Genomic DNA, 15444 nt, shown 5'->3' with positions numbered 1-15444 from the left:
GACTTCAGACACTCTCTGGGGACGAGGTGGAATTGCTGAGCTGGTTCCAGGCAAAGTGACTCAACTCTCACCTTCAGAAGCCACACAGGAATCAGAGGAGAAGTAAATTTTCCTCCATTCACATTTTCCTTTCTCTTTCCCTCCAAGCTCTGTCTGGGGCTGAAAGCAGGGAAAGCTGCAGGGAGGTAAAGCCTGTGTCCATCAGCAAGAACGGCAATGCCATTTTCCTCCCTCTTCCTCCCTGGTACCTTTGTAATCAGCTGGATTTACCTTGGGAAAAATCCTGCATCAACTGCTGGTGTATACAAAGGTTAGAAGGGTAACCTTAACACAGGTGTTATGAGTGGAGCTCTGAGCTGCCAGGCACAGGGAATCTCACGGAGAGAGGCACCATCCTGGCAGAAGGGAGGGAGGGAGCAGCATTCCCCTCGCGGGGCCCTGGGCCGAGCGCCGGTGCCGACGCTTCATTGCTCCCTTTGAGCTGGTCTTGCCGGCGCCGCAGAGCAGCAATTAAGGAGAAGGTCAGCAGCGAAGCCCTTCAAGAATCTGTCCCTTCAGGGGAGTACCCAAACAACCCCACCATTTGCTACCTTCTAATTCCTAAAGCGCACAAGCCCAACGCCAACCCAACGCTGAGCACTGGGAGATGCCTCACGGAATGAGGGATGCGTGTGCTGCGTCAGCCAGATGTTGACATTATTTGGCATTAAGAGCCAATAAATAATCATTAATGCTGCTGCAGCAAGCAGGCTCTCTGCAAGAAAGCCCAGATGCCAAAAACGCCGTGTTTATGGCACAAGGGGAGGCAGGATCCGGGAGAGCCGCCTGCTGTGCACAATGCAGCCGGCGCTGCCAATTCCAGTGCACATCCCAGTCCCTCAGCACTCGGCACTCCTCCTGAAGCCCCAGCTCAGGAGCTGGCAGAACTGGGAGAGCCCCTGCGAGCCAACCTGCTTCCACAGCCACACAGGATCACAGTGGCCACCAGAAGCTCGGGTGACATCAGGAGTCGTTGCACTCCAAGCTGACACCGCTCCAGCCAGCCCTGTTTTTGGGATGACTCCCTGGTTTTGCTCACTGGAGCTGGCAGGACGCTGGAACACACACAGCCCCGGAGACAAGGGGAGGCAGCATCTGGAAGCAATTATCCCAGCACTCTTGTATCTGTCACCCACTCCTTTTGTAAGGAACCATGCCCAGTATCAGCAATCTCTCTGTCATAAACCAGGAAAGGGATAAATCCCTCATCCCAGCGAGGCAGTGGAGACTTTCCCGATGGAGAGCAGGAAGGGCAAGGCTCCTCCTGCCAGGTCACAGGAGAACTGGGCACAGCAGGAACAGGCACCTGTAGGCACCTTCAGGAAGAAGCCCACTCAGATAAGGACTACAACAATTTGCCTCCTTTGCCTGTGCCCTGGTATGATGCTGCAGCACTTTCAACGCTATACTTCTGAGTTTGATGCCCCAAAAACCTCCAACTGTTTTACAGGCATGGATGAACTTCTGGGAGCTCTGTGGGATGGTCCCCATGCCTCCAACGCACCCCGTGCAATTCCATCCCCAAACCATGTGCTCCATCCTAAACCAACACGCCTCCAGCCTCAAACCATGTGTTTCCATCCTCAACCCACGTGCCTCCATCCTCAAAGAGGAAAAACAAGGAGGAACAGGCCTTGTCTAGGAGAGCAGGAGCCAGAAGGATCCCACAACCCTTCCCCACCACCCTGAACACCCCCTTCCCAGGCTAGGTAGTCCCTGCATTCTCCCTGGCATTGTCCTCATCCCACACTATGCTCAGGGACAACATGTAGTTTGCATCCCAAAAGGAAAACCCAGCCAAGAAGGGCTGGCCGATGGGCACCAGGGCTTTTTCAGCTGGCTGGCACATCCAGAAAATCCCCAGCACCTCAAACAGGAGCACCAACGCCCACCTTCCTGGGCCCACAAACTCCACACACAGCAGAGGGAGGTGGCTCACGAAGACTTTCGTGCCTCTCTTGGATGTTATGAAACTAGGCAGGGAGCATGAAACTGCCTGCCGTGGGTGGGAGCACCCAGGGCTATATGGAGAGCCCGGAGGATTCCTTCGTGGTCTGGGAAAGCACGTGGCTCCCCCGCCCCGCACACACCCTCGCAGGGTGGGTTTTTCTTCTGGAGAGACTGGGTGAGCACAAATACCCAGCACTGCCCCACATGAAGGGGGTAATTAGGGAACAGCACCCAGTGCTCACCAAGTCAGAGCAGAGATCAAAAGCAGAATTGAGCATTAAACCTCACCAGGATCGGGAGCTGCTCCTGGGAATGGACTCCTGTAGGAACCCCCCCACCAATCCCTGCATCCCAGAACCACTCACTGCAGGAAGGGAATGCCAAGCCAAGGCAACACAGGCAGGCTTTCCTCCATCCCCTACCTCCAGCAAGTCTTCCTGTAGCTCAGGGAAATGAAATAAAAAGAAGGAAAATAAGAAAAAGCTCTTCTACTGCCATTAAATGAGCAGCAAGCATGAAGCTCAAAGGATGGAGCAGTGGGAGAGGGCTGGGGGTCCAGGAAGCAAAAGGGACTCTCCTCTCCCTTTCCCCACCCTCCACTGCTTTGCCAGGATGTTGCTGCCTCAATTATTTCAGTAATTAGTTGAGCGCAGGCACTGCTAATGGGGGGCAGGGGAAGAGGGGCACAGCGAAAGGGGGCTGCAGGAAAAAGGGGGCACAAACCAGCTGGGATGCACAGCCAGATCTCGGCCTCGCAAAATTTCCATGAAAGAAGAATAATACAAATCTTAAACCCAAACACAGCTGAAGGGGAAATTCCAGCTGCCTCCAGCCCTTCACACCTCCAAGCGCCTTCCTGAAACCCCAATCCAGCCAGGCCTCCTTGGCCCAGTGAGAGGGAAGGGGGCTTTGCATCCCCAATGGCACTGGGACAGCCTTTCCCACCGCCTGAGGAGGCATTTCTTTCTCCACCTCCTCCTCCTCCTCTTCACATGCTGCGAAGGAAGCTGGGAACAATGGGATGCGCCAGTGCCAGCTCCGGCAGGGATGGACACTCACGGACCACCCACCTGACTGCCCAGGGACAAGGGACAGGCTGGGAGGGACAGCCTGGAGCAGGGGGCACAGGCAGCTGCCAAGACACCCTCCCCTTGCTTGGTGCGAGTGGCAGCTCCCTGTCCTGGTGACATGGGGGGACACGAGAGGGACACAGGGAATTCGGCAACTGCAAGCTGTGGTCACTGAGGGAGGGGCTGTGCAGAGCTTCCCCATCTTCCCCCACCCCAGCTCTTCCCATAGGAGAGGGGCTGCTGGCTGAGCCATGGGCCAGACCTTCCCTTACAAAAATAACATTTCATCTTTTTGTTTTTTTAATTTCTTCTTTTGAAATAATTGACTAATTGGCTGAGCCCCAGGTCCGTGCTGGGAGTGGATCCCAGGTCTGCTCTTGCATAAAGCGTTTATTAAAGACATCACAGGAGGACAGGAGAGGGAGAGGAGGGGGGCCAGGCAGAGCCCGGCAGGCCAGGGCGGTGCCCAGAGCACGCTGGAAATTTCCCATCGCACCCAGAGGGAGGAAGCCCAAAAATTAATCCTGATCATCCCCCGCAGCACAGCTCTGCCCTGAGCAGGGCCTGACTCAGCCAGGACGGGCATCACCCGGGGCGGGCATCACCCAGGATAGGCAGCACCCAGGGAGGGCACCCCAGTCCCAGCACCCTCAGAGCAGGGCTGCGAGTACGTGAAAGGGAGGGTGTCCCCCTCCTCTCCTCCCTCTAATCCCCAGCCCCAAAGCAGAGCCCTTTCAGGGGAAAGTGTAATGCAATACCTGGAAAATTTCTCCCACCCGTTCTCCGCTGTCGGCTGCCAAATTTAAAACATATTTGCTGCCTGGCCTTGAAGAAACGTAACCTGCTGCCCAATTCCAACACGTTCATTCTTTGGGGGGCAAGGAAAAAATTCACAGAGCCGCTGGTGGCTCCTCTGCTTACACCCCACAGCCCTCGGGGCTGGGAGCTGCCAAAAAGCTGCCTGGGAGCCTCTGCCAGCACACACCGGAACGCCAGGAAAGAACAGGAGGCAGGGAGCCCTTGCACAGCAAGAGGTTTTTGAGTCAATGTCCACGAGCCCTGAGAACCAGCTGAGGGTGCCACCACACAAAAGCCCTTGGAATATGCAACATTCAGGGTAGTACAAAACTCTGGAGCATGGGGAATAGGCAGGGACTTGCAAGGAGAGGATCCCCACTCTGAAGTGGAGCCACCCCATCTCCCCTCACAAGTGGAGAACTGAGGGAGCAGGTGGATGCACACGCAGCCCCATCCCTCATCCCACCACCCCTGCTCCTCACCAGGAGGAATTTTCTGAAACCAGGGTTTCAAGGGGAGGCTGGAGCAGTGGGAAGGGGCTGGGGGAGGGCACAATGTGTTTAGCAGACTGAGCGATCCGACAGGGCCCATTAAAGGAAACAATTTGTAATACAATAATTATTATGTCGTTTCTCTGGCCTCTTTCCTAAGCCTCCCTTTAAACAGTTTGAGGCTTGAGGGGCCTCTAGAAAGCAGAAATCTGCGGGGCTGAGGGTGCTCCAATGTCTACATGTGCCAGAACGAGGAAGATGGGAAGGACGTATGGAACAGACACTTGCTTGAAGCTCTGCATGCAAAGGGAGCTCATCCTGGTTTGCTCACAATCCGTGAGGAACACATGGAACAAAGAGGAACTGCTGCTCCCCAACTGCAGGGGATCATCAGTAGATAAGGGTTCTCTCTGGGAACACCACTGGATGTGGATCCATGCTTGCTCCAACCTGGAGCGAGGCCGGGCCCCGCGGCCACTCCAGCTCGGCTTTTCTGCTCTGAAGTTCTCGGCCACACATCTGAAGAAAGCGGCAGTAGCGAACAACAGAGCGAGAGCAAGCAACACAAATCCCCAGGATAATGAGCCCGGAGGAGGGAGACGGTGGGCTCTGTCTGAGGAGGGAGCAGTGCTTTTATTGGAGAGGCCTAAAAGGGCTATAAATCCTCAGATTCAAAGGCGAACTCAAGCTCTTTCAAGTCGGAGGAAGGCCTGGGATGTGTCAGCTGGGAGGACTAACCACGCCGCGTCCCCTGCTGAAGTGGCCTCTTCAGCAAAGCCGCGGAGCAGCCCGGGATATTACACCCAGATCCTTTCCATATGCTCCCGGCCGGCCGCAGGCAGGCCACGACGGACGGCATCCCTGCCGGCACCGGGAGCCGCCCGACCCCCCGCACAGGAACACCGGCCACCCTGCCTTAGTGGGGGTGCCTCTGTGCCCATTCCCCTTCCAAACCCCACTGAGGATTTGCCCCCCGAAATCCTAGTGGGAGTAGGGGGCTGCATCCCTCCCTCTCGCGTTTGGCTGCGATACTACACCAAGCCCAGACAAAGAGTGCGGAGCCCAGCACCAGCACATCCCTGCATCCCTCCACATCCCGAGGCTGCCAGCCCTGCCTGCCAACCTGCACGCCAGGCCGTGCTCCCACGTTTCAGAAATCCATTAAAAGGGAAAAATCGGTGGCAAAGAGGAGACGGCGCCGAGCCTCAGCCCTGTGCGAGCAACCGCAGACACTGCCCAGCCTAATGACAAGGAAAACATGGACACATTCTGGGATCAATGGGAATGGTGTAAGAGGGTTTATAGCTTATAAGCCATGAAAAGGCACTTTGCTTCTCCCAAAGTATCTATTCAGAAGAGGTGGGATGGCAAAAGCCAGGCAGTGCAGCTGGTACACAGGGCTGGGCTCATGCTGGTAGGATGCCAGGGGCAAGGAAAGAGATTGCTGGGAAGTGGGATGTTCCCATCCCATCACCAGCAGTGACACAAGCCTTGGTACCACCAAAACCAGCCAGGACCCCCAACGAGGAAGGGCACCCACTCCAGGGCTTTGAACTTCCCAAACTCCAACCTGAAGGTGCTGGGACAGAAGGAGATGGGACAGCTCGTGCAGTGTCTCCCAAGTATCCCAGCCTGGCACCTCCACACTGGCACTAGCAAGGGCCAATCCATGTTAAACCAGGCGACTCCAGGCTTCTCACCACAGCCCAGCTCCAGCAGACATGAGACACGTGGATCGCTGTGCAGGCACAGCACCACAGAGGGATAGAGCCTGTGAAAAACACCAAGGGGAGCTCATGGCTGGACACCAACCAAAGCCCCGGCTCTGCCCTCACAAAGCCCCCCTGGAAAAGCCGGGTCCCATGGCCTCAGAAAGGGCAAGCAGCCCACCTGGGAAGGGCCGGCTGTGGGTAGGAAAAGGTTATTCCCGAGCAGGCGAGCCAGAGTTATAAATAGCTGGCATTTTTGAAGTGCAGCTGCTCAGCTCAGCTCAGCTCGGCCGGGGCAGCACTGCCACGCCGGCACCTGAGCCGGCTCGGATCCCGCCCAGGGGCTCCGGCAGGGAGAGCTCACAGAGAAGCCACTGCTCACTGCAACACCACGAGGAACCCCCCAAACCTGTCCCCTCATCCTCCAGGGAGGAGGGACTGGAGGCCCCCGAGGCATGCTCCGGGGAGCACCCGCAGCCTCCGCTCCAGGTCCAGCAGAACCTGCTCCACGGAAGGGCAGGGGCCAGGAAAACCCCACTGTGCACAAATCCAGCCTCACCGAGCAGGACATTTAGCCCTGGCTTGTCCAACTCCTCTGGGACCAAGCCTGGACAGGCTAGGGGAGCCAGGAGTGCCAGGACTCCAAGGCTCAGCTGTGAGCAGAGCACAGCGGCTCCAACCAGAGACAGGATCCCAAGGCTCCAGCACAGCAATGAGCTGAGCTCTGATGCTCCAACTGGAGAAGCAATCCAGAGGTTCCAGCAAAGCCCTGAGCAGATCAGCAGGGTTCAACAACAGATGGGACCCCGAAGCTCTGAGCTGGTCATCAAGCAAGAAACAACCCAAAAGGGGCAAGAAAACCCCTCCCAAAGGATGCCAGGACTGCATGAACCCTCTCCACAAGCAGGAGGACCAGCACCACCATCCCTCCTGCTCTCCGGAGCAGGATTCTCTGCCACACCACCCGACCCAGAGCAAGGGATGGGAAGGGGAAAAGCACTGAGAAACAGCAGCAAGGAGCTGAGCTCTCCCTCAGCCCTGCACAACAAAAGCCCCACAGCCCGGCCGCGCATTCCTGCCCAGATGTGACGCCGCGATAGCGCCGAGCGAGCCCTGCTCCTGCTCCCTGATCCCAGCAATCATTAATTAGAGACAGAACGGAATCAGCTTTGTTTCTCCCCACCCTATTCCAGCTGCCAGACTCCAAGTAGCATGTGCTACTGATCGCTCCAAGATGTTTTCCCACCAGAGTCCAGCGCTCCTTGGAGCAGACAGGCTTCCCAGCAGCACGGTCACTGTTGTGCCAAGGACAGGGTGCCCTGCCACAGGGGCAGTGAGCACAAAGCTATGGGAAAGCTGGGGGGAAGCTGGGACATACAAATCTTACAGGGAAACAAGGGATCATCCCCACTGCTAAGCCTCTGGTTTATAGGGGACAATCCAAAAAGCTCCTGAAGGACGTCATGCAAGGGACTACTCGTGCACTCCGGCTCTTTGTGATACCCATGATCCCTAAAAATATGGACAGGGCTTGGGGGGGACCCCTGAGTCTCCAGTGAAGCAGTTTGGGGCAACCCCTAAACACCTTGTGAAGCTGCTGGGACCCCCAGCCCACCTGGCCACACCACTAAGGGCACAGGCACATCCCACCCTGCCACATCCAGCCTGTCTGGGGTGAGGATTCAAGGGAACAGCTTAGACCCTAAAGCAACACAGGAGCTCAGGTGCAGTGGAGGAAAGCAGCCCCTGCCATCCCTTCCCAGTCAGAACTGGCATGGAAGCCCCATCCAGCCCCACTGCCAGGCAGATCCAAGGAGCTGCAGCAGCTGTTTTGCTCCGGAGAAAGCTCCGGCTCCTTTTACAATCAATCAGCCACCCCATCACGGCTCTTTTTTTCTTTTAAAGGAAGCAGTTAAATCCATTTTATGGAATCCAGCGGTATTTACCCTGCTACTGCAAGAGCCGCAGCCCTGCCTTCCCTTTTTTTTTTAATTTAAGTTAATGAAGTCATTCCCAAACGACCCACAAGGAGCCCTGGGTGCTCCTTTCCCCCTGGCACAGGCAGAGGGAGAATGCCTCTGGTGAAACGTGGGCTGGGCATGAGGAGTTCTGCCTTGTGGGGAGCAGGAGCTGGGAGGGCTCCCAAAGGCCTGGCACCCAGCAAAGGGTCCCCCCACCCCGTTCCAAAGGGAAACTCCAGCGGGAAAGCAGGCTGTCCAGGCTTGCTTTGCCCAAGCCAGCCTTGCGAGATGAAGCAAAGCCCTGGAAAGGCCAGGGTGCACATAGGGGCCATGGGATTCTGGATGGGAACACAGAAGCATAAATCCTGGGATGGTTTAGGTTGGGAGGGGACCTTAAAGCCCATCCAGCCCCACTCCGTGCCATGGGCAGTGACACCTTCCACTAGCCCAGGTTGCTCCAAGCCCTGTCCAACCTGGCCTTAGATACTTCCAGGGATGGGGCAGCCACAGCTTTTCTAGGCAACCTGTGCCAGGGCCTCCCCACCCTCACATCCAAGCATTTCTTCCCAACATCCAACCTAAACTTCCCATCTTTTTAATTTAAACCCGTTTTCCACCTCTCAGCCTCAGGAAGGAGGAGTGTCCATAAGTCAGAAATTACTTTTAATTAAAAATAAGCAGCGAGTTTTCCCTATTGCCTAAATCCTGACATCGCGAAGTGCCTCCCGCGCCCACGGCTCCCGTAATTCCATCCCATCTGCTCCGACAAGTGTGAGCCCCCTGCTCCAGAGCTCCAGGCCAGCCTTTCCCCTCGGAAACAGCCTTCCCACAAGCACTTTGTCCCTCGTAAAACGGCATTAAAAGAGGCAAAGATCTGCCAGGCTTCAACCCCAGTGCTGACAGAATTCCATGGGACACCATCATGTCATTAAAGGCAGAATAAAAATACCACTAAGGATTAGACTTTTGTCTGGGTTTTTTTTTCCCTCTTTCCCTCACCTTTTTTTTTTTCTTAAATAAATGCATTTATTTGGTTTTTAACAAGTTTGGAACTGAGCAAAACTTTCTGGAAGGGGAAGAGGGAAAAGCAGAGGCAAAAGGAGGCGTTCTCCGGAGCGGCGTGGATGATGTGTCCCATTTCCCCCACCTCCTTATTAAAATACTTTCTGGGGAGGCGAATTCCAGCCTGAAATGAATTTTCCAAACCATATTTTACTAGGAATGTTTCCCTTTAACGGTCGGTACAGGAGCCCACCAGGGTCAATATTTCTCCCAAATTACAGCCGAGGGAGTTGAGAAAGGATTTAGCCAGAATTCCTCTGGCAATTCCCGGCTGTCCAAGGAGAGCACGCTCCCACCGCCCCCCGGCTGCGCAGCAAAGGGGACGAGTAAATCCCAGAAGCACTTTCCCCAAAGCCCCCCTTGGACACGATAGAATAAATTAAAGCCATATTGCCTCTCCAAGCCTCCTTCCAAAGGACTCTGCAGGCATCCCAAGGAAAGCTCACTCAGAGGGTGAGCTCATCCCAAGCACAGGTTTAAGACAATTATCACTTTTTCCAACAAAACCGTTCCTAGGCCTATTTTTTTTTCTTTCAAGCCCCAGCATCCTCACAGTGGGAAGTGGGTAATGATTTCACCGCTGGCTTTGGGACACACACCCGGGAGCCGACCTGGGCTTCCCAAACCAGCACACAGCTTAAGCCTGATTTAACTCGATTAGGAAATCATTCCATCTATCGGATGTGTTATCAGCATCCCTCTGATAACACCAGGAGCCCCAGACTCGCTGGTGGAGAGGGAGCCCACAGCTCCCAGCTGCCCAGAAAGGGCAGGAAAATATTTTCCTTATTTACAGCAATTGCGCTGAGGCTGGCCAGGCCCGGAGCGCCACGCTTGCTCCTCAGATTCGTTGGAAAATTCCACTTAGCTGTGTTATTTTTAAAGGCTTTAGCTCTCTTTACTCTAAAAACAAGAGTTAAAGCTCAGCAGAATAGGATGGGGGCTGGCACAGCCCCGGCATTGCCCCAGGAAGGGGCCTGGAAGCCCAAGTACAGTGGCGAAGGGTTTTTATGGATCTATCTGGAAGATAATCCCAATCCAACCAAGAGCATGAGTTTTCCTCCAGCTGGAGCCAGACTTTGCCCAGCACACCAATCCCCTGACTGGTTTCCTCAGCTGGGTTTGCTGGGAGCGGCCGTGAGGAGGCTCTGCCCGATGCCACGCAGCCGGCAAAGCTCCGAGCTGGGAAAGAAAGCGACGGATCCCAAAGACAGATCCCGGACACGAGGATCCGGGGCTGCTCCGCAGGGGCACAGACTGGAGGGATCCGAGTGGGATCACAGCCAGGCCCCGAAAGTCCCCACAGCGACAAAACACTTCCATGGGCTTTGCCTGTGCATGTCCCGCAGAGCCATTTCTGGGTGGAAACGCCGACATTCGGGCGCTTCTCACTCTCTCCTGTCCCTGTGGGGATACAGGGATGGGGAAGCACCCACAGGAGCCGCCCCACACAGGATGGCACATTCCCAGAAAGCTGGGTCCAGGGCAGACAACCTCTGAGCTCCAAATCCACAGACAACCAAGAGCAGACAACCCCCAAACTCAGAATTCCTGGAGAATGGAGAGTGGGCAAGCACCGAGCTCCAAAGCGGGGTAGAACTGAGGGTGGCAAAGCACCAAGCTCCAAACTGGGGGAGGAAAAGCACCAAGCCCCAAACTGGGGGAGAACTGCGGGTGGAAAAGCACCGAGCTCCAAACTGGAGAACTGAGGGCAGACAAACACCAAGATCTGAATTTGGGGAGAGCAGAGAGTGGGCAACCAACGAGCTCCAAACTGGGAGAAAACTGGAAGCAGGCAAACTCGGATCTCTGAATTGGGGGAAACCAAGGGTGGACAACCCCAATCCCTGAATTCAGGAGGAACTGAGAGTGGGCAACCACTGAGAGCCAAACTGGGAGAAAACCAAACCCAGACAACCTCTGAGCTCTGAACTAGGCGTGAACCACAGGCAGAAACCACTGAGCCCCAAAAACTGGGAACAGAAAACCACCAAGCTCCCAGTTTGGGAAAACCAAGGAACCCCTCAAGCTCTCTCTGGGCATCCCATCTCCAAGGCCACCACTCCAGGGCTCAGTGGGAAGTCCTGGAGTGTCACCCCTGTGCCAGCCAATGGCCACGGCCTCCTCCCAGCTTCCCAGTCCCCAGGAGCTTAAGGAAAACCAGGGAAAGGAAGGGAAGAGGGGTGACATGGCATCCTCCAGCACCAAGCCGCAGCCGCCTCCACCTCCAGCTGCCTTTTCCCAAATAAAAACTCTATTTTCTGGAAGCAATTTGCCTGCCCCTCACCAAGCTCACGAATCCAGCGGGGCAATTCCTGAGGGAAAAGGCTCTCTCTGCTCCAGCCAAGTGACACAACTCCCAAAGAAAGGAAAGGAAAAACACACCGAGGAGAACGAAGCGACGGAGCCGCCGTCCCGGCACTTCCAGAGTGGGGACACGCAAAGTGTGCCTGCAAAGTTCTTTTTTCCCCACCGAGAAACCAAGGAAATAAATATTTGGTTGGAATACGTGTCCAGGCAGGAAGGTTGTCCAAATTGTTTCGGTTCTTTCCAACCCTCAAAAACTCTTTGGATTATTCTCGGGTTATTTTTTACCTTGAGAAGTGTGGTGGGGGAAAAAAAAAATAGCAGCAGGCTAAAAGCAGGAATTTTTTTTGAAGGGAGAAAGGAGTAAGATAAATAAACATTCTGTGATCTACAAGATAAAGCTGAGCAAGGGCCACCGACCCATCCTGACCATCAGCCCCGGCGTAGGGGCGACCAAACACCCCCCACTCCTCCTCCTCCTCGCCCTTCATTGTTCCTGCACGGCAGCCGCGTCCATATTCCGAGATTTATATAAAAATATATAAATTTATAGAATTTAGGTGGCTCTACAGGCGGAGCAGCCCCACCGCCCGCTTTGTTCGGACCCAGCCCGAGGTGGGGGCGGAACGAATCCCCTCGCTCTCCTCCGCGGCTGATTTCGGATGAGAAAACCCAGAAAAAATAATAACAATAATTAAAAAACAGGTAATAAATCCAAACGCTGGAGGGAAGCGGCGATCCGGGGGAGGAAAAAAAAAAACGAGGCGTGAAAAAAGAAAAAAATATTAAAAATCAAGAAACAAAACGTGGTTTTCAAAAACAAAAACGGATTTCAAGAGAGGAAAAGCTACGAGAAGTAAAAGCATAGTTAAAAACGGAGGGGAAAAAAGGGAAGGAGATTTTTTTTTTTGATACGAAAAGCAGCGCGGCGCCGCGGGTCCGTCCTCAGCCGGGGGTCGCTCCGTCCGCCGCCCGCAGCCTCCAGGCGCGATTTTACCTTAAAAACCTCGCTGTTTCCATTAAATCCGCATTTAGAACGCGGTTTCGGTGCCTTTTTCCCCGCGGGGGGTGCGAGGCGCGTCCCTCCCGACCCCCTCCCTTCTCTCGCCGCACGTACTTGGGGTTCGCGGAGCTCCACGACACCGGCTCCAGGCTCTTGGCGAGCGGCGCGGCGAGGCGGCACAGGGCCAGCAGGACACCCAGCAGCCACCGCCCGCCGCGGGGCCGCGCCATCGTCCCTCGGCGGCGGGACGGGCCGGGCGTCAGGCGCCCATCACGCTCCGCCGCCGCCTCCTCCCGCTCCGCTCCGCTCCCCACCCGCCGCCTCCGCCCGCCCCGCACCGACTGAGGCGCCGCCCGCCGCGGCAGCCGCTCTACCCCTCCACGCAGGCAGCGGCGCGGACAGCCCGGACGGACGGCCAATGGCTGAGCGGAGCGGGGGGGACCTTGCGGGAGGGCACGCCCATTGTGGGTTCTTAAGGGGAGCGCGAAGGATTTTTGCTTTTTTAGTGCCCCCCCCGTTTGCCCGCCGTTGCTACCGAGTTACCGGGGGAGGGTGAAGAGGCGGCAGCGTTGGGGACGAGCTGGCAGAGCGCCGCTATGGGCGCAGCACCGGCTCGGCCCCATCCCCGCCGAGCCCGGCAGCCCCCCCGCTGCGCGCCGCGCTTGGCCTCGCCCTCCCGTTCAGCCGCGATCCTGCAGCGCCCCCCAGCGGACACCGCCGGCTACGCCCGGAGCGGCGGCGGCACCGAAAAATTCCCAAAAATCCCGGGCTGGGAGGGGGTAAAGGCGTTCCGCCGCTTTGGGGCTTCTTTTCCAGCGGATTCGAGGGTATTTACATTTTTAATTTAAAAAAAATTAATTAATTTTTTTTCTAGGTTTTTTGAATTTTATTTTTTCCAGGGTCTTTCAAAGGTTTTGCTCATTTTTTCCCATTTTTTCAAAAAGTTTTTTCACTTCTTCAACCTTTTGGAGAGTCTCTGAAAGATTTAAAAATATTTTTACTTTTTTCGAAAAGGTTTTTAAAAGATCTTTCAATATTTTGGGGCTTTTTTCAAAAGTTTTTTTTTTTAATATTTTACTTTTTGGAATTTTTGAGCATTTCTCAGTTTTAAAATTTTTTTCTGTTTTGTACATGATTTTGCAATTCTTTTTACTTTTTTGAAAGCTTTTTAAGTAATTTCAGACTTTTTTCTATTTGTTTAAAGATTTTTTCGAACTTTTGCAGATTTTTAAGCATTTAAAAATATTTTTAATTTTCTTTTTAATTTTTAAAGGTTTTTTATTTTTTGAAGGTTTTTCATTTTTAAAGCCTCTCAAACCTTCTTGATTTATTTTTTTTCTTTGGTGTTTTAGGGTTTTATTTTTTTTAATTTGGGAGATTTGAGATTTTTTTTTGGTTTTTTTTTTTAAGATTTTAAATTTTTTTCCAAGTTTTCTTGATATTTTAAGTCTTCTGAACTTATTTTTAACTTTTAAATTTTTTTTTCATTTCCAGAATTGTTTGGAGCTTTTCTTCCTTAATTTTTTTTTTTTTTTAGCTTTTGAAAATTTTCTTTTATTTTTGAGGGCTTTTGAGGTTCTCTTAAAATTTTATTTAAAGTGAATTTTTATTTCTGTGGCAATTTTTTTAATGTGCTCTGGACTTTTTGGAGTTTTTGTAATTTTTGATGGTTTTTTATTTGGGCCATGAGGAGGAAGGAGCCAAAATCCAGAATTAATTTGCTTCCTGTTAAGAAAATCTTTGGAGTTCATTTCACTTTCTATTACAAGAACAATAATAAACCCCTTTGGAGTTGGTTTAATTTCTATTAATAAAATAAAAACAAAATAAAATAAAACCCCCTCCTGAGTCTGTTCACTTTTTATTAAGGAAATTTCTTAAAAAACCCTCAAGTCAGTTCCCTTCTGTTACAAAAATAAACCAACAAATTTTGGCGTCACTTTCATTTGTGTTGAGAAAATTGAAAAACAAACAAAAAAGTCACTCTGGCGTACAAAAATAAACCAAAACACCCCCGAGTCCCTTCGGTTTTTATTAAAATAATTCAAATTAAAGCTCAAAAATTCAAAGAAATGGCGGAGTCGGTTCCATTTCTATTGAGAAAATAATTTAAAAAATTATACAATCCGGGTTAAATTTGCTCCCTATTATTAAAATTTCTTAAAATTGGAGGTTTTAAGTGTGATTTTTACATCTTTTCCATGAAAATCCCAAGCTGGGGGTGGCACACGGCGTGTGGGGCTCTCTGGGCACAGGGAGCAGTGGGATTTGGGCTCTTGGAGCCATCCCGGTGCAAAGGAGAGGGAAACACCTGAGGGACGAGGAGGAAAACATCCAAAAATGTGATTTTTTTTTAAATATATATATTTGAGCGCGTGGTTATGTCCTGGGAGAGGAGCCTTGGATCCCTGTGTGCTCCCAGCTCATTCCCTGCCCTCTCCCTAGCTGCTCCCTGCCCATTCCTTCTTTACCTGCCCGTTCCCTGCCCTTTCCTTGCCCATTCCTTCCTTTCCTGCTCATTTCTGGCTCTCCCTGCCCGTTCCCTGCCCGTTCCCTGCCCGTTCCTTCTCTCCCTGCCCATTCCCTGCCTGTTCTGTGCCCATTCCCGGCCCATTCCTTCTCTCCCTGCCTGTTCCCTGCCCGTTCCCCGTTCTCTGCCCATTCCCTGTCCCTTCCCTGTTCCCTGCCCATTCCTTCTTTCCCTGCCCATTCCCTGCCCATTCTTTCTCTCCCTGCCCATTCCCTGTTCCCTGCCCATTCCCACTCTCCCTGCCAATTCCCTGCCTGTTCCCTGGTTGTTCCCCATTCCCTGCCCTTTCCCCGTTCCCTCCCCGTTCACTCTCTCCCTGCCCATTCCCTATTCCCTGCCCATTCCCTGCCCATTCTGTGCCCATTCCTTCTCTCCCTGCCCATTCCCTTCCCACTTCCTCTCTCCCTGCCCATGCCCTGCCCGTTCCCTGTTCCCTGCCCATTCCCTCTCTCCCTGCCCATTCCTTCTCCTCCTGCCCGTTTCCTGCCCATTCCCTGTTCCCTGCCCATTCCCTGCTCATTCCT

The 15444-nt window shown here is 53.4% G+C and overlaps 1 protein-coding gene across 1 annotated transcript in view; it reads right to left on the bottom strand.

Moving 5' to 3' along the window:
- The window catches only part of EFNB1 (ephrin B1), a 45746-nt gene extending 33027 nt beyond the window's left edge, over positions 1–12719 (bottom strand). Inside the window, exon 1 of the mRNA XM_030967344.1 lies at positions 12505–12719. Within this exon, the coding sequence (XP_030823204.1) occupies positions 12505–12620 (116 nt within the window). The 5' untranslated portion in view covers positions 12621–12719. The remainder of the gene's footprint in view (positions 1–12504) is intronic.
- Between the last annotated feature and the right edge of the window lie 2725 nt (positions 12720–15444).

This window comes from Camarhynchus parvulus, chromosome 4A (assembly GCF_901933205.1).
Source record: "Camarhynchus parvulus chromosome 4A, STF_HiC, whole genome shotgun sequence".
Taxonomy (NCBI): Eukaryota; Metazoa; Chordata; class Aves; order Passeriformes; family Thraupidae; genus Camarhynchus; species Camarhynchus parvulus.
This window is presented reverse-complemented; position numbering and strand designations above follow the sequence as displayed.